The sequence below is a fragment of the Anabrus simplex genome, chromosome 5 (genome assembly GCF_040414725.1).
Source record: "Anabrus simplex isolate iqAnaSimp1 chromosome 5, ASM4041472v1, whole genome shotgun sequence".
Lineage (NCBI taxonomy): Eukaryota > Metazoa > Arthropoda > Insecta > Orthoptera > Tettigoniidae > Anabrus > Anabrus simplex.
In genome coordinates, this window is record NC_090269.1 from 316,414,942 (window position 1) to 316,438,802 (window position 23,861).

The window sequence follows — 23,861 nt, forward strand, 5'->3', positions numbered from 1 at the left end:
TTTTATGGCAAGGAAAATGGAAGTATTAAAACGAAAACCTCAAAGATTAAACCCTGCCCAAACTCAAAAACTTAACAAATTTATTGTTGGGGACTATTTTCAAAAATTAAAAATTATAACGGAAAATAATTTACTAACTTTTCCTGAAAAGATCTTCAACATGAATGAGAAAGGCTGTAAGTTAAAACTGCACAAGGATCCACAGGTGTTCGCTAAAAAGCGATCCAAGCCCGTCCATATTATCGCGAAGGAACACGGCGAGAGTGTTACAGTTGTAGTCTGTGGAAATGCTATAGGATCCGTCATGCCCCCTGTGATCCTGTTCTCTGGAGTAAGAAAAAATCCAGCTTGGGAAATAAGATTGCCTACAGGTTCCATTACAAAAATGACACCAAAAGGTTGCATGACCATGGAAAAATTAGTTGAATTTCTCGAGATACAAGCCAAACGGAAAGTGTCTTATTATTTTTGATGGGGCAAAGTTCCACTTAGATTACAAGATTTGTGAGGTTGCTGAAGAGAATGACATTGTGCTGTATTGTCTGCCATCAAACACAACGCATAAGTTACAGCCTTTAGAATAAATGTTGTTTCCGACGTTTTGAGATTTTTTGGAGTCAACATGCACTCATGTATTTTGACACACATAAGGAGGAACAACATACTTCACGACTAAACTTCGCTGATGTTTTTAATCCAACACTTCGGAAAAGTCTATGACGCACGTTAACATGAAAAATGGGTTCAAGGCCACAGGTATATTTCCCTTCAATCCCCTAGTAATCCCCGAAGAGGCTTTTGCACCAAGTACAGCTACTGAGGAGCCACAACCAGGCACAATTGATAATGGTGCATCAGGCACCACTTCACCTGAACAATGTGATGACAACCATCTTCATCCAGTAGGAGGTCCGTCCGGTATTCAGAGGGATGCCCGCCGACAGCATCGTAGACGACGCAGCTGTTCTTCATCCAGTTCAGATACCTCTGAAGACTTGCACAAGCTATCATCTGCTTCAGATAACTCTGACCTATGTGAATCTGATGAGTTGAATACTTCAAAAGCAGTTGAAAAATCGTCCCATCACCGTTCTTTTGAAGAAATGCTCCCGACCCTAATAAAGAAATGGAGGACTACCCGGGTTATGAAAGCTGTCATCAACAGTCGTGTTGTGGTATTGAAGAATTCCAGCATGATATAGCAGATATCTTGGATTCAGGAGGTCAGTTGGACTGTATCGTGATTGACCTATCTAAGGCATTCGATAGGGTAGATCATGGGAGACTACTGACAAAAATGAGTGCAATTGGACTTGACAAAAGGGTGACTGAATGGGTGGCTCTGTTTGTAGAAAATACAGTAGTTGTTAGAGAATTAGAGTAGGTGAGGCTTTATTGTCCCTGTAATAAATAAGAGGGGAATTCCTCAAGGCAGTATTTTTGGACATTTATGTTTTCTTATATATATATATATATATATATATATATATATATATATATATATATATATATATCAATGATATGTGTAAATAAATGGAATCAGATACGGCTTTTCGCAGATGATGTTATTCTCTACAATGTAATGAATAAGTTACAAGATTGTTAGCAACTGCGGAATGACCTCGACAATATTGTGAGATGGACAGTAGGCAAAGGTATGATGACAAACTGGGTTAAAAGTCAGGTTGTGAGTGTCACAAATAGGAAAAGTCCTCTCAGTTTTTATTACTGCGTTGATGGGGGTGAAGATTCATTTTGGGGATCATTGTAAGTAACTATTTCATAATATAAGGAAAGATCTTCATTGGGGTAATCATATAAATATGATTGTAAATAAAGGGTACAAATCTCTGCATATGGTTATGAGGGTGTTTAGGGGTTGTAGTAAGGATGTAAAGGAGAGGGCATATAAGTCTCTGGTAAGACCCCAGCTAAAGTATGGTTCCAGTGTATGGGACCCTCACCAGGATTACTTGATTCAAGAACTGAAAAAAGTCCACAGAGAAGCAGCTCGATTTGTTCTGGGTGATTTCCGACAAAAGAGTAGCGTTACAGAAATGTTGCAAAGTTTGGGCTGGGAACAGTTGGGATAAGGAAGACGAGCTGCTCGACTAAGTTGTATGTTCCGAGCTGTCAGTGGAGAGATGGCGTGGAATGACATCAGTAGAGGAATAAGTTTGAGTGGTGTCTTTAAAAGTAGAAAAGATAAAGTTGGAATTCAAGAGGATAAATTATGGCAGATATTCGTTTATAGGAAGGGGAGTTAGGGACTGGAATAACTTACCAAGGGAGATGTTCAATAAATTTCCAATTTCTTTGCAATCATTTAAGAAAAGGCTGGGAAAACAACAGATAGGGAATCTGCTACCTGGGCAACTGCCGTAAATGCAGTGATTGAAGAAGTGTGGAAAAATTTATTTGAAGCTAAGAAAGAGACCGAGAAGAACGATAAACTAGCTACCATCATGAAACACCAAGACTGAACGCAAGTTAAAGGGAATGCTATCCCCAAGGAAACTTCCTCAAAACGGACTGACAGCTGGCACTGTGCTGTATGCTGTGAAGATGAATTCCAAGATATGAGACTGTTCTGTATGTGGAAATAATGTTCATGAATTGTGTGTTGGACTCACTCAGGAAGACAAAGACTTTTTTTTATCTGTCCAAAGTACTTAAACTGATGTTAACCGAAAGGAATCTACATCTTAAGACATTTCTATATTTTCAAATTGATTCCTAAAAATTTAATCAAGTAATTCTTTTAAAAATGAGTTATGTAGAGGTTTATTAATAAATAAAAATAATAATTTCCACTTGATACAGTAAATTTATATTTCACAATGATTGAAAGTTAAAGAATTAAATTAAATTAATATAGCACAAAGTGAGACATTTGATAATGAGACTGTTTCCTGTGAATCTATTTTAATGAAGTGCTTGATTACTTTTCTCCGTATTAGAAAGAAACCAAGGTATATTGTCCCACAAAGCTTTTATGAAAATTCTTCAAAATGGTGCCACAGAAATTCCACAAAGCTTAGCAAGGCCATATTCCCATCATCTACTTTAAATAGTTTCATAGACAAAATAATTTGTGCTCTCTAACAGGGAATAATAATGTCTAAAAACATTCCTTTTTCCACAGAAATTGATACAAGGAGAGAGGAGTTATTATCGAAATGAAGCTGCTTGTGCATTTGGGCAATTTGTGTATCGCCCAAACACACAATATACTAATTTAAGGAAAAAGCCTTTTACTCCTCTTAAAGTTATTTTTAACTTTCTGAGGACAGTTCTGATCTCCATTACATTACTCTACAAAATTGTCTATATGTTTACGTTTGTGTACTGATTCATTTTATTCAAAATTAAATACCGTTATACCTTGTAAATGGGTAAATGTGTTGAGATGTCCATCTACTGTAAACGACTGACTACCTACAGGCTCCTCTAAAACATGGCGGAGAATATTCGAATACGGCCGTCTCTGTGGTGTAGTGGTTAGTATGATTAGCTGCCACCCCCGGAGGCTCGGGTTCGATTGCCAGCTCTGCTACGAAATTTGAAAAGTGGTACGAGGGCTGGAACGGGGTCCACTCAACCTCGAGAGGACAACAGAGTAAAGGTGGGTTCGATTCCCACCTCAGCCATCCTGGAAGTGGTTTTCCGTGGTTTCCCACTTCTTCTCCAGGGAAATGCCTGAATGGTACCTAACTTAAGGCCATGGCCGCTTCCTTCCCTCTTCCTTGTCTATCTCTCCCAATCTTCCCATCCCCCCGCAAGGCCCCTGTTCAGCATAGCAGGTGAGGCCGCCTGGGCGAGGCACTGGTCATCTTCCCCAGTTGTATCCCCGACCCAGAGTCTGAAGCTCCAGGGCACCGCATGAGGCGGTAGAGGTGGGATTCCTCGCTGAGTCCGAGGGAAAAACCGACCCTGGAGGGTAAACAGATAAAGTAGAATATTCGAATATCTCAAAAATGTGCCCTCTGTGCTTGTCCCTTCTATTCGCCAATACTTTTACCGATTGGTTTACTCTCACCAACCCCTTTCATATTCGGTTTACCTATAATCCAATTTACTCACCAGATCTTCACTATTTCTCTGTAAGAACACTTCTCAAATATTGCGTGACCTATCTTACTGGACTAGTTAAAGTTTATATTTCACTTCCTTACATGTCATTCATCGTTCAGACAACTTTGAAACAAGTTCGTAACACTCCTCAAAGAAAGCAAGTCTCGTCAGAAGTCTCTGATTTTGAATAAGTGTATTACATGAGTGAAGTAGATCGATAAATTGGATGTAAATGCAATAAAACTTGCAAGTTGCCCTACTTCGTGAAGGGAAAGCAAAATCAATGGATGGAAAGCACATTAGTTGACGTCAAACCGTCGTTCTATTGTGAATGAAATAAGTGAAGTAAAAACGTGCGCGTCGCTTTTTACCACCTTAGGCCTAATATCAGTCAGATATAGAAAGATTTCCTCTTGAATCCATTATTGGTGTTCACATCAATATGTTTTACAGCACTTGCAACATAAAGGACATAATTTACTGGGTGACTGGCTTTTATCCCGGTATCCGGAACTCGCATTAGAACTCGCAACATTACCTACGGAAGCAGAATTGTCTTCGTGGTCGGTATCAATGGACTCATTTTCTTCATCTTTTGTGTATCTCGAGAACTGTCTCCTTAATTCGGTCAACACCTGTATGATTACTTTTGATCACTCCTACCAAACACTGGCACATTTCCCTGTATGTCATGTTTATTTTTACGGTGAAATCTTGTTCGCGGACATAACTCAACAAGAACTTAGTGATATTACCAGGAGTTAGAATCTCCCACAGACAGCTTCTGCGGTGTAGTGGTTAGTGAGGTTAGCTGCCACCCCGGAAGTCCGGGTTCGATTCCCGGCTCTGCCATGAAATTTGAAAAGTGGTATGAGGGCTGGAAAGGGGTCCACTCAACCACGGGAGGTCAGCTGAGTATCGGGGTTCGATTCTCACCTCAGCCATCCTATAAATAGTTTTCCGTGGTTTTCCACTTCTTCTCCTTGCCTATCCCTTCCAATCTTCCCATTCCCACAAGACACCTGAGCGATGTTCTGGTCCTCCTCAAATGTTTCACGCGCCAGGACACTGCTCTAGGACACTGCCCTTGAGGCGGTAGAGGTGAGTCCGAGAGAAAAACCTTCCCTGGACGGTAACCGGACTAAGGGCCGAATTCATACATAAGTGCCCCTTATAAGCCAGGTTTCATTTCGTATTACGTACTTAAGTGTCCCACTTATTGCTATAAGTGGACCTCCCACACACACTTAAGTGACTCACTTATGTTGCAGCAAGATGGAGGATAATGATTTTGCTGAATATGTTGCATTTCATTCACAGAATGCTTTCCGTGCACACAGTAGAGATAGAAAATCCTGTCGAAATGTAATGTGACCAACAACTTAAAGAAGGTTTCGTTTTAGTAAAGTGAGAGTTAGGAGTATTCTTGTTCCTTTGATTGAGAGAGTGAACATAACCTCTAGAGGATTCACTACCTCGCCGTTAAGGAAGATATTGTATTGAGATTTTATGCCACCTCTTAATTTCAGGTTATTGTTATTATTATCATCACCATTATCATTACCGGTATTTCCCTTAATTAATTGGAAAGGTGTTACAACTTGATAAGTTATCAAGACTGTAGGGTGAGGCGCGCGGCTGTGAGCTTTCATCAGGGAGATAGTGGGTTCGAATCCCACTGTCGCCAGCCCTGAAGATGGTTTTCCGTGGTTTCCCATTTTTACACCAGGCAAATGCTGGGGCTGTACCTTAATTAAGGCCACGGCCACTTCTTTCCAACTCCTAGGCCTTTCCTATCCCATCGTCGCCATAAGACCTATCTGTGTCGGTGCGACGTAAAACAACTAGCAAAAAAAGAAAGACTGTAGGCCTATGGAATAGTAAAGAACTATACTGAGTTATAAGAAAAATGAATGTGTTGCACTACCACCATTTTTTAAAGGTTGATTTGTGCTAATTTTATCAGGTTAGTCAACCAATCGTTTGCCGGATTATATCAAAAGTTTCTGAAATTATGGCAGCGCACATCAAAACATACTATTTACATTTTATTGGGGAAGTAATTAGGCCTATTACAATGTAACTGCTACGGATATATTTGTCTAATCTTTAAAAGCGTTGTAAGGCTAGATACGATATTCTACATTTGGATGAATATTTGTATAGGTTTGAGTACCTGGATAACTATAAACAAATTATAAGAAGAAAATTAGACTCCGCGCATTTTTGTAGTTTTCATTGTCCACAAGTTTTTCCCACGTCATTCATATTCTGATGAGAAACTGCGTCGGTGTGCTTGTTCTATATTATGTGCATGTACGCGTACTTCGACACAAGTTCTTGGAAGTGCCGTCTCAGCTTGCTGTTCAATCAATCAATCAATCAATCAATCAATCAATCAATCAATCAATCAATACTGGTCTACATTTAGAGCAGTCGCCCAGGTGGCAGATTACATATCTGTTGTTTTCCTAGCCTTTTCTTAAATGATCGCAAAGGAATCGGAAATTTATTGAACATCTCCTTTGGTAAGTTATATATTCTAATAACCAAATACAATATAGAATATAGACGATCTTTTAACCACAAAAATGTCGCGCGCCGTCGCGCGCTATCCTTCGATAAACAAAACACAATAGATCATCCCACTATTCGGTAGCCAGAACTGCACGATCCAGGAAACATGGGCATAACATCCCCAGTGAATACTTACTGTATCAATGAGTGTACTTTTTAAGTGCTGTCTAAAAAATGTAGGCTCATATAAGTGATCCCTTATTACTTAAGGGTTCACTTATGTATAAGTGCTGACTGCGAATTCATCCCTAAGGCCCGTATTCCCCAACGCGAGTAAAAGCTTTTATTTTAGTTTAAAGCTACGTAAACCGAGATAACAGTTTGCATTCACCAACAGCATTATCTCGGATAACGGGTATTATCAAAAACCGAACCCCATGGCACAACAGCTCCGAAGGGCCAGGGCCGACCAAAACGGGTATTATCTCGGTTCGAAAATTTTACCGGAGATTGGTTGGCAAGTAAAATCGGAAATCCAGATAATAGCTTTCCAAGATGGCAACTTGTAGACGACTGGAATATCTAATTGAAAGATAAAATCACAGCGGCGAGTAATGCTCAAGACCATGCAATTAATAAATGTCCTAGGTGGATAAAAGAACGTGCGATATATTTCGAGGACTACGAGGACACTAATTTTGAGACACATTTAAGTTATCTAAAGCTTCGACACTCAGTGTTACCCATGACCGAACATAACCTTAAATTCCCAACAGATTGGTAGGCCTAAGATGAAGTCTCGATTATAGCTTATGTCTTGTACGGTACACGACTGGGTGATGTTTTAATGAAGAATTAAGGAATACTGCATATACAATGTGTAGGCTATAATTTGTTTTCTTATTCTCTATGTTGTTAATGCTTTCTGCCATCAAATTCAATAACCATTCGCTCTCGTGGAATGCCATATTAGGCTTCTTTATTCGTTTCTCTCCAATAGCGACATAATTTACGACAAATTATTTGCAAACTCTGAATGGAATCAGAAACTTATTTACATTTCCATAGTGGCGGCTGCACGTAGTCATTTGTTTCCCGTGCGTCCGTATGAAAAATTTGCGGTTTAAACTCAGATTGAAATGAAAACTTAGTTTTGGTAAACCGACGTAATAAGTTCTGAGGTGTATACGGAGATGAGCGTTATCCGAGATAATAACATTATCCGAGTTTTTGAAACCTAAGATAACAGCAAAAGTAACTGACGTTTGTGAATATGGGCCTAAGAAAGGAAGAAAGAATCTCTCGCTCACAATCAGTGGACCACATTCCGACTGTTCTTCTAATACTGAACTATCCTCACAAACTGTTTTATAATTATTTTGTTAACAGTAAATCAAATATCAATAAACAGCTATTTTTGTCGACACAACTTGCTCACGTCCTTCTTCCCGAAATGACATGGCCGTTCTCTACGCTCCTCTCTCTCCAACCGCGCGAGACTTTCAGCTAAGCATTCAGGGGCGTCCATTCTGGTCAGAAAGGTAAAAAGTAAACTCGTGTCCTCATCCCGAGGTGGTGCAGCTCTGTTCAGGCACACCACCATTGGAGGTGAGCTGCATGTACAATTTCAACCACATACCAGCCCTCTTGCCATTCTTAAATTTCTGGCAATACCGGGAATCGAACCCGGGCCCCCGAGGACAACAGCTAATAACACTAACCGGTACGCTACGGAGGCGGAGGTGAACCTGTGCTTTAAATGGGCGGCTTGTCGCTGGATTTCGGGACCATGCAGTTTAAAGAAGCAGGTATTTTTCAGAATATGGGCTTCTTGTGGTACATAGCTTCTGCCAATGGAATTTCAAGGTTGTTTTCGGGATGACAGGTATGATACTCAGTTTGTCAGTCGAAAAGGCCGACATTTTAACAGTGAGCAATATTTTCAGGTCTATATTTTGAAATAAAACATAAAAATGAGGTGACAGATCCCTCTGAGAAAGTTTGTACAAAATGTCATCAAATTTCGCTCAGCTTTGGAAATTAGACAAACAGACGGAATTTCATTTAGGGTATAAAGCGAGATTACAGAAAAACCCGAACTAATATGAGGCTGTGGTATGCTCAGATTAACAGAAAAACCGAGAGAGTAGGCCGTGGCGTGCGCTTTGCGTAGCTGTGAACTTGCATTCGGGAGATGGTGGGTTTGAATTCCAGCTCTGGAGATGATTTTCCGTTATTTCCCATGTTCACACCAGGCAAATGTTGGGGCTGTACTTTTATTAAGTCCACGGCCACTACCTTCCGAATTCTAGACGTTTTCCTTCGTTGCCTGACCGAAAACCTTCGATGTGTTAGTGCAACGTAAAACCACTAGCAAAAGAAAAATATGTATACTGTAAAGTGTATATTTACGGATACAGATACAGGATTTTTAATGTCTAATGGCCTAGTGCACGAACCTTGTTTAACCCTAATCAGCGTTTAAGATTCTTAGCTTAGTGACGAGACATTGGAGCGAAGGTAGTGTGACTTTGAGAGTGCAAGTGTCGCCACTGCGATGCGCGCTAGAAATAGCCTGTCACATAAACAGTTCTCTCCGTCGCACTTTCTATTTTAAATCTTGACTTATATTAGAGCTACGGTTCACTAGCATGTAATTAAGGATGCGCTGTACTGTATTGATGAATACCATCTTGGTCTGTATTGACTTCGAATTATTCCTTTGAATGGAATATTATATATATTTTCCATCATTCAATACTGTCCGGCTGCATGGCTAATTGGTTAGCCTGCTGGCCTTTGGTCACAGGAGTCCCGGGATCGATTCCCGGCATGGTCAGGAATGTTAACATCATTGGTTAATTTCGCTGGCACGGGGACTGGGTGTATGTGTCATCTTCATTTCAACCTCCTCACGACGCGCAGGTTGCCTACGGGAGTCAAATCAAAAGACCTGCACCTGGTGAGCAGAACATGTCCTCGGACACTCCCGGCACTAAAATCCACACGCCATATTCCATTTTTTTTTTTTTTTTGCTAGTTGTTTTACGTGGCACCGACACAGATAGGTCTTACGGCGACGATGGGACAGGAAAGGGCTAGGAGTGGGAATGAAGAAGCCGTGGCCTTAATTAAGGTACAGTCCCAGCATTTGCCTGGTGTGAAAATGGGAAACCACTGAAAACAATTTTCAGGGCTGCCGGCAGTGGGGTTCGAACCTACTATCTCCCGAATACTGGATACTGGCCGCACTTAAGCGACTGCAGCTATCGAGCTCGGTTATATTCAATACTTAAAAGAATATAAATGCATATACTGTATTTATATAAGAAGGTAAGAACGTCAGATTATCAGAAAAATCGAGTGAGTTGACCGTGCGGTTAACTTTGCGTAGCTGTAAACTTGTATTCGGGAGATGGTGGTTTCGAATCCCGCCGTCGGCAGCCCTGGAGATGGTCAAATCCTTGAGGGATTAATTGTTTTAGGACTACTTCTTATTTAAAGTCTATTCCGTACAAGAGCTACCATAATTTAAATATCAACCTCTTATGTCAAAAGGTTTCAGAGAAATGAATATTTCTGTTTTCGGGTATTAACGCCCACTTTACCCTTAAGGCTGAAAGTTTTTCTAAACTTGTCTGATTTGACATCTAGCTTGTAAAGAGGCAACCATTGAGTGAAATTTCAGCTTTGTCGGACTCCTGCTGCTAGATACATCGGTCCTTCTGCTTATATGAGATACATTCTTTTTATAAGTAGTTTTACCAACATTTGCTTGGCGTTAAAATGGGAAACCACGGAAAACCTTCTTCAGGGCTGCCGACAGTGGTGTTCCAACCCACTATTCCCGAATACTGGATACTGGCCGCACTTAAGCGACTGCAGCTATCGAATTCGGTATGTGTATGAGATACTGCACACTGTTATCGCACGTTGATGTTTTTGCAACACTCACCGACCTGAGAACGATTCCGAAACTGCAGTCGTATTCTGTGTTCAAAATGTTGAGAACCACTGGTCCATAAAGACAGAAGTGTACGTATAGGTTTTAAGGAATGATATCTTCTGACATTGTAGAAACTGTAGTGATACGAATTGAATCCGCCGGAGCTGGATAGCATTAAGTCAAAATTGCACATTCAGCATTCTGAATTACTGAAGCAAGGGCCTTCGACGGCATAAGAAAGAATGAATGTCAGCCCTCTCTTTATACTAACAACCATTGCTACGTGTAGCGCGATTGGAGGAGTAAAGCACCAAACGACTTCTGCTCAGCCCGATGGTCTGAAGATTACAAGGTGACGTGTGGTCAGCACGACGAATCCTTTCGGCCGTTGTTCTTGGCTTTCTAGACCGGGACCGCCATCTCACCGTCAGATAGCTCATCAGTTGTAAACACGTAGGCTGAGTGGTCCTCAAACCAGCCCTCAGATCCAGGTAAAAAGCCCTAACCTGACCGGGAATTGAAGCCGGGGCTTCCACGAGGCCGGCCCTTAGAAAACCTGATTATAGGATGCGTGTGTTACTTGGTATTATGTGTCCCAAAAGAAAAACACAATACAAGCTCCACAAGAAAAATAAAAGACAAACATAAACTGCGATGAGAAAAACATCAATGAGAAGAAAACAAGCGAAGATTGCAGGTTAGTTCTTACTTGTGCCAGGCTCCTCACTTTCAACTATCCCATCCGACCTCTCTTGGTCAACTCGTGTTCTTTTCCGAACCCGACGCTATTAGGTTTGCGAGGGCTAGGGAGTCTTTCATTTTCACGCCCTTCGTGGCCCTTGTCTTCCTTTGGCGGATATCTTCATTTGTCGAAGTGTCGGCTTCCTTACATTCTTTTCCCTCTGATTAGTGTTATATAGAGGATGGTTGCCTAATTGTACTTCCTCTTTAAACAATAATCACCACCACCACTTGCAGGTTAGTCAAGAGAGTCTAACCGATTATAAGAGTCCCTATATGGCAAATGAAAAGGAGTCCTTGTAAAGTTCCATGTCATGAGTGGTGTTATAAATTATATTTGTAAAGGATTTATGAGCTTTTAGGTAAAAAATGCAGTTTTAGACAAAATATATTTCTTTCTTTTATTCTTTCTTAATTCTTTTACCCTCCAGATTAGTTCTTCCCTCGGACTCAGCAAGGGATCCCACCTCTACCACCTCAAGGGCAGTGTACTGGAGCGTAAGACTTTGGGTTCGGGTGATACAACTGGGCAGGAATACCAGTACCTCGCCCAGGTGGCCTTAGCTCCTCACTTTAATCTATCCTATTCGACCTCCCTTGGTCAACTCTTGCTCTTTTCAGACCCCGACGGTATTACGTTTGGAGGCCTAGGGAGTCTTTCATTTTCACGCCCTTCGTGGCCCTTGTCTTCCTTTGGCCGATACCTTCATTTTTCGAAGTGTCGGACCCCTTCCATTTTTTCTCTCTGATTAGTGTTATATAGAGGATGGTTGCCCAGTTGTACTTCCTCTAAAAACAATAATCACCACCACCACCACCAGGTGGCCTTAGCGGCTATGCTGAACAGGAGCGGTGTTTGGGGATGGGAAGATTTGAAGGATATATATAAGGAAGAGGAAAGTAGGCGGCCGTGGCCTTAAGTTAGGCACCATCCCGGAGAAGAAGTGGGAAACCACGGAAAACCACTTCGAGAATGGCTGAAGGGGGAATCGAATCCCCCTCTACTCACAGTCAGTTGACCTATCGTGGCTGAGTGGACTCCGTTCCAGCCCTCGTTCCACTTTTCAAATTTCGTGGCAGAGCCGGGAATCGAACTCGGGCCTCCGCGGGTGGCAGCTATTCACACTAGCCACTACACCACAGAGGCAGACTAGACAAAATATAATGTGAAATATTCATTACGGATGGCTTTAAGTCATATTGAAATGAAATGGCGTATGCCTTTTAATGCCGGGAGTGTCCGAGGACAAGTTCGGCTCGCCAGATGCAGGTCTTTTGACTTGACTCCCGTAGGCGACCTGCGCGTCATGATGAGGATGAAATGATGATGAAGACGACACATACACCCAACCCCTGTGCCATTGACATTATCCAATTAAGGTTAAAATCCCCGACCCTTCCGGGAATCGAACCCGGGGCCCCTGTGACCAAAGGCCAGCACGCTAACTATTTAGCCATGAAGCCGGGCAGTTATATTAAACTGACCCCGGAACTGAAAGGCATTGAGCCACTTTTAAAAGCTGTTTTCTGGAAATTGTTTAATTAATTAAAAATGGCCTTCCACCAGCAAAAATATATCTGAGTAGCTGCTCCTCAATATAAAACTTTAATATAGTGTTTTTTTGTTATGTCCTGTTCGGATAAAACCACTTTTTTTTTCTCTCTCTCCTGAAAAGTAGTGAAAAGTGGCAATGTTTCCGGCTCCAGCCGATTCGATTATTATGTCTAGTTGTTGAATTTAGTCATTGTTGGCGGAAGCTATGAAAGGTACCTGTGTCAGAGGAGTTGCTATAGCACTGTGACATACGACCTTACTCATGGTAAGCCTTATTAATTGTTTATCAGGGGATTGAGAATTTTCATATACGTCTAACCTCATAGACTTCCACAGTTACAGTTTAGTATCCGACCTCTCTCCAGGTTGAAGACTTGAACTCTGTGTAGCAGGGAAGGCTCAGACGTATTAATTGAATCTTTGGCTATTGAAATAGTTCTGTGATATTTATGACGCGTTGTCAAATTTAGGGTCCGTCAATGACATCTTATGGAAATAACCTTGACTCTACGTTTATGTCTTATTAACTTTTGATTTGCCTGACGTTTTCACCCAATCAACTTACCTGCACGCGATCTGGCCTGCTTAAGACGTAGATTACGGCGTCAACCACATCCTCGGGTAGCACATGTGCTTCCTGGAAGAGCTTGTCTGGTGTCAAGGTAGCATTTCTGTCAAAAAAGCTAGTCTTCACCACTCCTGGACTAATGCTCTGAAATCAGAGATTACTTCGTTAGTAGGTTCAACAGTTGCATTTACATAAACTGAAATGACAATATGTTATGTTACTGTACACACTAAATAGATTTGAATTATTTGAATCTATTCGCTGTTATTATTTCATGTAATGTACGAGACTTGATAGTTATGGTCGGCTGGTCCGTGTACGTCCTATTTATGGTTACATTTTCAGCATTTTCGTGAAGAGTCATTTGTAAATTAAACGTAGTCAATTTCCTGACATGGCTACAAAATCATTCTGGTGTGCATTAAATAAATTCAAAATTAGTTATTCCGTACCCTGAATATGGCTCCATTGAGAGTTACACAGTTCAAAATAATTGGGGGAATATGTTTTTGAACGTATGCCATACTCCACAAAACAATACCTCACACCCAGGTATATTACCAACTAAACCTTTATTCTTTACCGTTAAAGTATACAGAAGAATATCGATGGATTCGCGTTCATTTTCAGAAAACAAACGAAAATATCCAAATAGAGGAGAAAAAAAGGTGATAACAGTCCTCCAGGGTGGGTTTTTATCACAGCTGGAGAGCTTCAGTATGGTGTATGTCCTCCACGAGCATTTATCACAGCTTGGCACCTATGTAGCATGCTCCGTATAAATCGACGGAGATCACGTTGCGATATCAGGTCCCATTCTTCAATGAGAGCCTGTTCGATGTCTTGAAGAGTCTGTGGTGGAACAGGACGCCTACGAATACTTCTGTCAAGCCACACATGCTGGATGGGATTAAGGTCGGGACTCACTGCTGGCCATTCCATCATTTGAATGTCCAGTTCTCGCAAGACAGCTCTGGTGATGCCCCCTACATGAGCCCTGGCATTGTCGTGCATGAGTACGAATTCAGGGCCAACACCATATGCAGCAACCAACACATGCTGTAGCAGTATCTGCTCGATGTACCCCGCAGCGGTTAGATTATCACGGACGACGACACGATCCATACGGCCATCAATACTGATGCCACCCCACATCATCACAGAACTTTGTCCGAATCGGTCGCCTTCTTGTACAACATTTGGCTTGTACTGGTCACCACGGCGTCTCCATACACGTTGACGTCCATCACGCTGTGTCAGGGGGAAATCTGGACTCGTCTGTGATACAGGTCTCCATTGGCAAAGTTGCCAGGTGACGCGGGTACTGGCAAACAGAAGGCGAGCTGCGCGATGTTGCTGCGTTAAACGGGGCACTCCAACAGGACGTCTGGGTCGTAAGGACACTTCTCTTTACCTGTTCCTTACTGTCTGGTCAGACACCATGACTTCAGTGACCCTGCTGATGTCTTGTTGCAGTTATTTGTCAGTTGCTGAACGACGCCGCAACGCAAAGATAGACAGATATCGGTCATGCGTCCACGATCTTGTCCAACCCTCTTTGTGAACTGGCCCGTCTCATTGTAGCGATTCCACAAGCGTTGAATTATTGACGGAGAGACATTGAGATCCACAGCAACACGACGAAAAGTCCATCCTTCCTGGATCAAAGTGACGGCCCTTGCGACTTGAACCTCGTTAAGATGTCTCATGGGATTTTCTGGTTTACTTAAAATGTGCTCAAATGACCGCAGTAGTCTGTGTACCTCACAACGACACACGGACGCCCCGCTATTCACTTTTTTTTTTTTTTTTGAGGGGTCACCTGAGAGTTTATTGCATGGCAAGGCCTACAGATGGAGTATAACTGCGATTAGACATACCCTGAGTAGCTAAGGTCTCAAGGTATGCTGTACGACCATTGGATCTCCATCTACCAAATTAATTCACATAGCGGACCTTAGAAACATGTCCCCGGATGCCAGCTCACAGCTGTGCGCCCCTAACCGCACGACCAACTCACCCGATCGTGAATATTCTAAAAAATTCCAATATAACATTGGAAGGTTGTAAATTGTGTTTGTGTGTGGTCAGTTTGAAATTACTAGAAAAGAACGACCCATGGTGAAGTGTTTTAATCGGAATGCAGTAGCATAAAGGATGACGAATACTTGCACATTAACCAAAACAGCTATCGGAAATCAAATAATAATCCAACACTAATAATAAAGAAGAGAATATTGAATAGCCTACTCCAACAAAGAGTGAAAGTAATAAATTATGAAGCTTAACTAATACTGTATAGGACAGTGTGTATGTTCAAGTACTCAGCCTGAAGGCTGGCTGGATCCTCAAAATTTCCACCATGTTGTCATAGATGGCCAAGGCATCACTGAATAGGCATACTAGCGAAACAAGCCTACGTAAATTGTGACAAGTAAACAGCTCGACACATTCAACGCGTGGGAATGCAGTGTTACTAATGTTAGCAATCTGATCGCCAACAAAGGCACGGAGCATATTGGCTACGTGGTATAGGTTGTAACAATAAAGATTGCGTTTGGAATCTGGGTTTGAACCCACCATTGGTAGTGTGGTGTTAAATTGCTAGTGACCACGCGAGTTGGCTGCGCGGTTTAGCCTTGTAGTTGTAAGCTTGCATTCAAAATATAGTGGGTTCGAAACTACTCTCAGCAGTTCTGAAGATAGTTTTCTGTGGTTTTCCGTTTTCACACCAGCCAGATGTTGGGATTGTACTTTCGTTGAGGCTACGGAGGCTATCTACCCTATCGCAGCCCTTTCCCATCCTGCATCGCCGAAAACCTTGCACGTCTCAGTGCGACGCTAAAGCACTATTAAAATAACAAAACATATTGTTTTTGTCAGCCTGTGCTGGGTGATACTCCGTTGATTTCCCAGTAGAGGTGCCAAGCCTTCGCCCGATTTTTTTCAAAGAAAGATATAAAGTGTATGTTTTCGGGTTCCTGTACCCATCAAGTGTAGAATTTCGTAACAATCTATACCAGGGGCTCTCAGGGTGCATGCGCCTGCTGCGTGCACTGTGCACGGTGCAAAAGACGACTTCGCTTGGTTGCCCAGAGTGCAGACCCCCACTCCTCGATTTGGAGCAATAGCGCTGTCTCTGTCTTTCCCCACGCTTGTCCCGCTAGCTCCCCCTGTCTCCCTCTTTCTCACTTGCTCCGTAGCGCTCCAAATCCGAGCCGAGTAGCCCAGAGACGAAGCGTTCGTCCGAGCCGAGCCGAGTGGAACCGATGCACAGTGCACGGAGCTCTTGCGCCTCGATTTGCATGCGTGAGATTTGGGGGCTTGAGAGGCCCTGATCTATACAGTACATTAAAAAATGTTAACTAAAATCAGCTTTGCCCAGTCTGTCCGTCCGTCCGTTCTACTGGACCGATTTGCTTGATTTTTTTTCTTTCTCCAGAATTACCTGCCGATGAATCATCAGACATTGATAGGTCTCTAAGTTTCGTCAACTTGAGTAATTCTAAAATCAAATCACTAAAAGATCACTCCAATAATTTGCAGGCGAAGGCTTAGCTTAGCCCGCAATACATTCTGTACTAAGCGGGTTGCTAAGCGATCAACACTTTTCATCCTTAATAATGTGATTGCATGCAGCCATGTTTGATTACTGCCTGTCAAGCCAGAGAGTATACACTTCTTCCGCTCATGGAAGAATACTATTTTCTGCTAGATACTCTTTGATTTTCTGACGTTTTGCAGCTTCTAAACATACTCAATGGATGGCAGAACGTTCCTAATAACGTACATGCTGCTAACAGGTAACTGTCGACGTTCGCTTAGATGGGAAGGCATCAAGTCGACCAGCCTTCTGTATGACCATTAATAAAGCGCAGGAACTAACACATGAAAAAGTGGGTGTCTACTTACCCGAACCAGTATTCAGAGACCGCCAATTGTATGTTGCACTATCTCGGGCAAGATCGTTTGAAATTGATAGGATCCAGATACTCCCGAATGGTCGAAGCACAGTAAATACCGTATGGACAGAAGTGTTATAAACTACATTAGGAATGAATCAATTATTATTTACCGGTATTAAATGTTCATGAAAATACTGGAAAGGGTAGGCAAAACAATATGGCTACGACAGGTATATCAAGACGAGTTATTTGACCTAATTATAACTAATGCTGTGGATCAGCACGGGTTTTCTAGTCATTTTGTAAAACTGTCTTCATTGTCGGTATAGTTATTGTGTTGATCTCTCACGTAATGTATTCTTAAATTCAAATGATAGGATACTTCACATACAGAACAAGGCTATATATTATTACCGTATTTGTAACTCATGGTAACTCTTCAGAAATGACAATTGCTTAGGGAAACACTTACAGAAATTCTAATCCGAGAACCCATGCTGACCAACTCTCTTCGTATACTTTCTGAAAGCACCCTCACTGCGTGCTTAGAGGCGTTGTACATTCCGATACCGTCTCGTCCACTGATGATGTGGCCTAGAACACTAAAAGGAAAGGAATATTGATAAACAGAGCTTTTCCATAATTTTAATTCAAAATGACAAGTGAAGTACAGGAATGAGTGAAAGAATGAAACATCTAAATGAAAAGTATTGAAAAGGGCAGGCCTGTGTAAGAAGTAACAATTTTATTTGCACTTCCCCGGTTTACAAATTAATTTTTGGTGTTGAAATCAGTATTTACAATCACAAACAAATAGCGTTTCTTCATGAACATGTTTCAGCTTCACTATCCGGCTCCATGGCTAAATGGTTAGCATACTGGTCTTTGGTCACAGGTGTCTCGGGTTCAATTCCCGGCAGGGTCGGGAATTTTAACCATCATTGGTTAATTTCGCTTACACGGGGACTGGGTGTATTTGTTGTCTTCATCATCATTTCACCGTCTTCACGACGCGCAGGTCGCCTATGGGAGTCAAATCCAAAGACCCGCACTTGGCGAGTCGAACATATCCTCGGACACTCCTGGCACTAAAAGCCATACGCCATTTCATTTTTTCAGTTTCATTTTCTTGCTTTATGTAAGGAAATTAAGCAGTTTCTCTCTGAAGTAAAACATAGAACTACTTTGCACGTCTCGCACTGAACGATTGTTAGGCCTTTGCGTCCCTGAAATCAACACTGGACCTGTTTTTTTTTTTTAATGATCTTCATCATTTGAGGCAAATGGATACCATGCTCTCTTCTTGCACGTGCAGGTGATATTGCTGTAGGAACTCTTAGCTTTTTCTTGGCAGGTTCATCTTCATGGGTGCCTTCTTCTCCAGTATTTGGAGTTTCCTCTACCAAGTAAAAAATAAGCTTGGGATAATATAAAACTTGAATTCTGACTAACTGATGGCTATTACATACTCATTTTTGTGTCGCCTGAACACACTCCTCCGCTGTATCTCAGCAAGCGGCACAGAATCATTTTTCGGAATCAGAACTGTCAGTGCTGCCGTCTTCAGGTAGGTGGACTTCGTCATCGTGGTCATTATTCTCATCAAGTTCTGTGTCAGATACATTTGGGTCTATTGTATTTATTTAGCCGGGCTGAGTGGCTCAGACGGTTGAGGCGCTGGCCTTCTGACCCCAACTTGGCAGGTTCGATCCTGGCTCAGTCCGGTGGTATTTGAAGGTGCTCAAATACGTCAGCCTCGTGTCGGTAGATTTACTGGCACGCAAAAGAACTCCTGTGGGACAAAATTCCGGCACCTCGGCGTCTCCGAAAACCGTAAAAGAGTAGTTAGTGGGACGTAAAACAAATAACATTACATTATTATTATCTATTGTATTTATAAGCTCTACAATTGCATCATCTGAAGGGCTGAAAGAAACAAAACAATCAAACTTACAATCATTCTTACAATACGGTAAGAATGGCTCGGTACAGACCGAAGGTATCACGTATAATGCCCAGGAGTATTCATCACTAGCAACTACATCACTTCATTTCTTTTCAGAGTGATTTTGTCATACATTTACAGAACTCATTATAAGTGATGAAACCACAATACACAAAAGGGCCAAATCATTACCTGAAATCCTTGCAGACATGTCGTGAATGTTGTTGGCGCCTTCGATCATATATCCAATAGATGGCTGATGACGTCACATTCTTGAAGCAAGGATCTCAATCAGCTGACTGGTGGGTAGTGCGAGAGTTTAGAACATTGTGTTATAGGCGAGAATAGTGATCAGCGTACTTAAAAGTGACTTTTAGCTACTGTTAATGAAGCGATGGTGCACTATTGCGTAGCGTATGGATGCAAGGAGACCTTCAAAAAAGGATCTGGCATTTCCTTTCACGGGTAGGTAAATATTTACGTAAATATGATGATGATGTAAGGAGTTTCATACAGTTGTTGTCAGGTGTCTGTAGAATACGTACAATTACATGTAATTTATTTTATTGGTTACAGTTCCAGTTTCCCGATTACAGCAATTTTGAATACTGTGCTTTTATTGATTTCAGTTTTCCTGCTGATGAGACAAGAAAAAATCAAATGGGTAGTTGCATTAAGAAAAGAGAATTTCTTGCCTGAGAAGCATTCAAGATTATGCTCTAAACATTTTTCACCGGAAGGTTTTGATAATGAAGCATTTGGTGTAGGAGTCAAACTGAAGCCAAATGCAGTACCAACAATTTTTAATTTTCCACCCCACCTTTTACCAGCTGAGAAGAGGAGAAAACCTCCTGTGAAGAGGAAACTTCAAGTGGATCCTGTTGCATCAACAAGTTGTGTGTGAGCAGATTTTCTTATTTTTAAAAATGATTTTCCATAGTTTTATGCAGGAATGTGTCCTGTCATCCTTATGTGAAATATTTGTGTTTAAGACATTTAACATACTGTTCAACTGCAACATCTATTAGCATATTAGATTACTATATTACACATAGGTAAGACATTTTTGTTGTTGACCCTTATAATTTTCATATTTTTTCAGTGTTCCTCAGGAAGAGGAGAATGAGTCTCTTCCCAAAACAAAGGTGTTCAGAAAATCTTATGTTGGTGATTACACTGAGGAAATGGTAAAGTCACCAAAGAAAGCACAGACCTTCAAGCAGGTTGCCAGGGAAGTTATTCATAAATCCCATAAGAAGCTAAAATTGGAAAGGCAGAAGTATCGGCGAGCTATTAATCAGTTGCAGAATGGGAAAGCCTTAGTAAACCATCCGAAGGAGAAAATGATGATAACTGAAGATGCCGCTTGCATGCTTGAGGTAAGAAAACAACAGCTTAAGTAATTTTTTTCGGTTTCCCTATATCTGCTAGCCTTTGGTGGTGCTATTTGAGGATCCAACCAGTCTCTGGGTTGATGACCTAACATACATACATACATACATACATACATACATACATACATACATACATACATACATACATACATACATACATACATACATACATACATACATACATACATAAAATTTGGAGCCTTTAGAAGTCTGTAATTTGTTTTTATTGTATCACAATCTCTGTTAAACAAATATTTCAAAAATAATGTAATACCATAAATTAACTTGTGAAAAAGCATAATGCACCTTTCAACTTCCATTGTTCCAGAAATGTCTTTCTCCTGCTGCTGCCCAACTTCTGATGTAACAAAGGATGGTGATACAAGAGCAGAGTATCCTGAACTACGCTGCTTTGCACTTACATTGAATTTCTATTCAAGTCGTGCATACAGCTACTTGAGGGATGTATTTCCTTAAGGTTTGCCCCATCCAAGTACACTGCGGAGGTGGTATCAGTTGGTGGATGGTAAGCCAGGATTCAGTTCAGAGGCCACAACTGCTCTCATTTCGAAAGGGAAGGAGATGGCTATCAATGGAAAGCCCCTAGTGTGTGCACTGATGATGGATGAAATGTGCATCCGGAAGCACATTGAATTTGATGGAAAACAATTTCTTGTTTATATGAATTGTGGTACTGAAATCGAGGATCAGGATTTACCAGAAGGCTTTAGTGTTTATGGTGGTCTCACTAAATGGACACTGGAAAATTCCAGTGGGTTATTTTTTGATTAACGGTTTATGTGGCTCGGAGAGAGCAAACCTAGTGACTGAGTGCCTTAAATTTTTAAATGACCTAAATGTAATTGTAGTGTCACTTACTTTTGATGGCGCTGCTTCTAATTTATCCATGGCCCGTTGTCTGGGAGCTTCTTTTGATGAAAATAATATGGTGAACTGCTTTGAAAATCCCTCAAATGATTCTAAAGTCACAGCAATAGAACCCGCTTTTGGGTGGTTAGGCCGTGTGCATTATGCAGAGTTTCGTCCAGACGTGCCATTTGGACTCATCAGCTGGAATGGCACGCCCCTCCAGGACTCTGCTTAGCAGTAGCAGACCAAACTGCGTGGCCTCGCTGTGTTAGCAAATCAAGTTTGCTAACCTGCTAAAGGAGAAATCATTTCTCCGTTAGAGTCCTGGAGGGGCGTGCCATTCCAGCTGATGAGTCCAAATGGCACGTCTGGACGAAACTCTGCATAATGCACACGGCCTAACCACCCAAAAGCGGGTTCTATTGCTGTGATTTTAAGATCTGCGGCTGTGAAAGCATTTTTTGACATTGATTCTAAAGTGTTTATTCTTCTAGATGCTTGCCATGCTATGAAATTAGTGAGGAATACTTCAGGAGCTAAGAGAACTTTTGCCAGGAGTAATAATGTCATAGATTGGAGGTACATAGAAGAGTTAGAGAAACTTCAGAGTATCGAGGGCCTTCATCTAGGAACAAAACTCACCAAGAGGCACATTCACTGGGAGAAGGAACCCATGAAAAGTAAAGCTCGCCACACAAACATTCAGTGAAAGTGTTGCAAGTGCAATTACATATTGTGAAAAAGACTTAAATCTTCCTCAGTTTCAAGGGTGTGAGAGGACTGTAAAATTTGTTAGGCTCATGAGCAACATATTTGATATCTTGAACAGCCGTAATCTTTGTTCAAAGGGATGGCAGTAACCATTGAAAGCAGAGAATATCCACAGTATGAGGGCTTTATAATATAATTATTGCATTTGCTACATAAACGTGTTAGAGTGTGTAGGCCTATATGAGGATTTCTATGCTTCCTGTGACTGGAATATTTATATAGACTCAAGTTGCTTATGTAAGAGGATGCTGGTGTGGTATGCTAGTTTCACTGATTTATATTAGTGTTCTACTTTTAGGCATATTCCCTCTAATCATTCTGTCTATGAGTCAGGTTGATTTTTATAGAAATTCATGTTTAAATTACTTTTTTATTGGCATGTCTTGTTTCTGTACTTTGGGAACAACATTACTGAATGCTGCAGGATGTTTTCTTTTCTTCAGATGTGACCTCTATTTTTAGGCCTAGGACTTCAAATGTGGCATGTACATTAGTTTATGTTGGGCTTTAAACTAAGCTTAATTTAGTAGGTGGCAGTGGAGTGAAATTTTACCTGTGTAGCATTTTATGTATCCCTTTATTATTATTATTATTATTATTATTATTATTATTATTATTATTATTATTATTATTATTATTGTGTTGAAGCAGCATACTATAACAGATCCCTGCTTCATGGGCATAAATAGGTACTACAACCAGTGCCAATTGATATGCAGTTGACACTACTGTATTGTGAATTTTTATAACTTATGATAAGAGAATATTTCTTGTCATGGTGCCTGTTTATCCTTTACCCTGGAGAGTTCATTTTTGTTGTCATCTGTTGGTGGTGTATGGTTCACTGAAGTATGATACTTGTGTTCTTTTCTTTCCATAATGGTCCTGTAGGCTATGTGTCACTCTTTGCATCTTGTGTTGTTGGGCATTGGTTTGAAGTAGGCCTATTTGAGTCAAAAGTACGCCAAGCACGGTAAATACAGTATTTTAAAGTTGTTTGTGGAAGTTATGAAGTGTTTATTGTAGTAATAATAATGTTATTTGTTTTACGTCCCATTAACTACTTTTTAAGGTCTTCGGAGACGCCGAGGTGCCGGAATTTAGTCCCGCAGGAGTTCTTTTACGTGCCAGTAAATCTGTTTATTGTAGATGTCAGTCGCATTAATATTTAAAATTAGGCTACAATTCCTTACGGACAACTTTCAGAGGTTACCTTTCAGCTATTAATCCCAATATGATGCGGTAATTGGAAAAAATACTTGTCTCTTACATTATAATAAATAATTAACATTAAACAATTAGTGTTACTCAAGGAGATGTAATACTTGCAAAAAATACGATCATAATGAGGGTGTATCATATCATAGGTCTCTTTTGGTTTTAAACATTTTCGTCGTAATTACGCATTTATGACCACGGTTTTTATTGTAAATCACGCTTAACCACATCAGCTAAGCAGGGTACATCTCATATTCCGATTTCGCCGCCTTTTCGAATGTCACTGTTTGACAATTTCCTTATATCCTCTCGGACTCTGCTTCGAACTACCCCCCAGTCAGCTGATCGAGATGTTGG

The 23,861-nt window shown here is 41.1% G+C and overlaps 1 protein-coding gene across 1 annotated transcript in view; it reads right to left on the reverse strand.

Moving 5' to 3' along the window:
- LOC136874869 (dehydrogenase/reductase SDR family member 11) overlaps positions 1-23,861 on the reverse strand; it is an 89,163-nt gene that overhangs the window by 6,167 nt on the left and 59,135 nt on the right. The window contains exons 4-5 of the mRNA XM_067148560.2: positions 17,779-17,908; positions 13,399-13,545 (exon numbers count right to left, since the gene is read on the reverse strand). Of these exons, the coding sequence (XP_067004661.1) occupies positions 13,399-13,545; positions 17,779-17,908 (277 nt within the window). The remainder of the gene's footprint in view (positions 1-13,398; positions 13,546-17,778; positions 17,909-23,861) is intronic.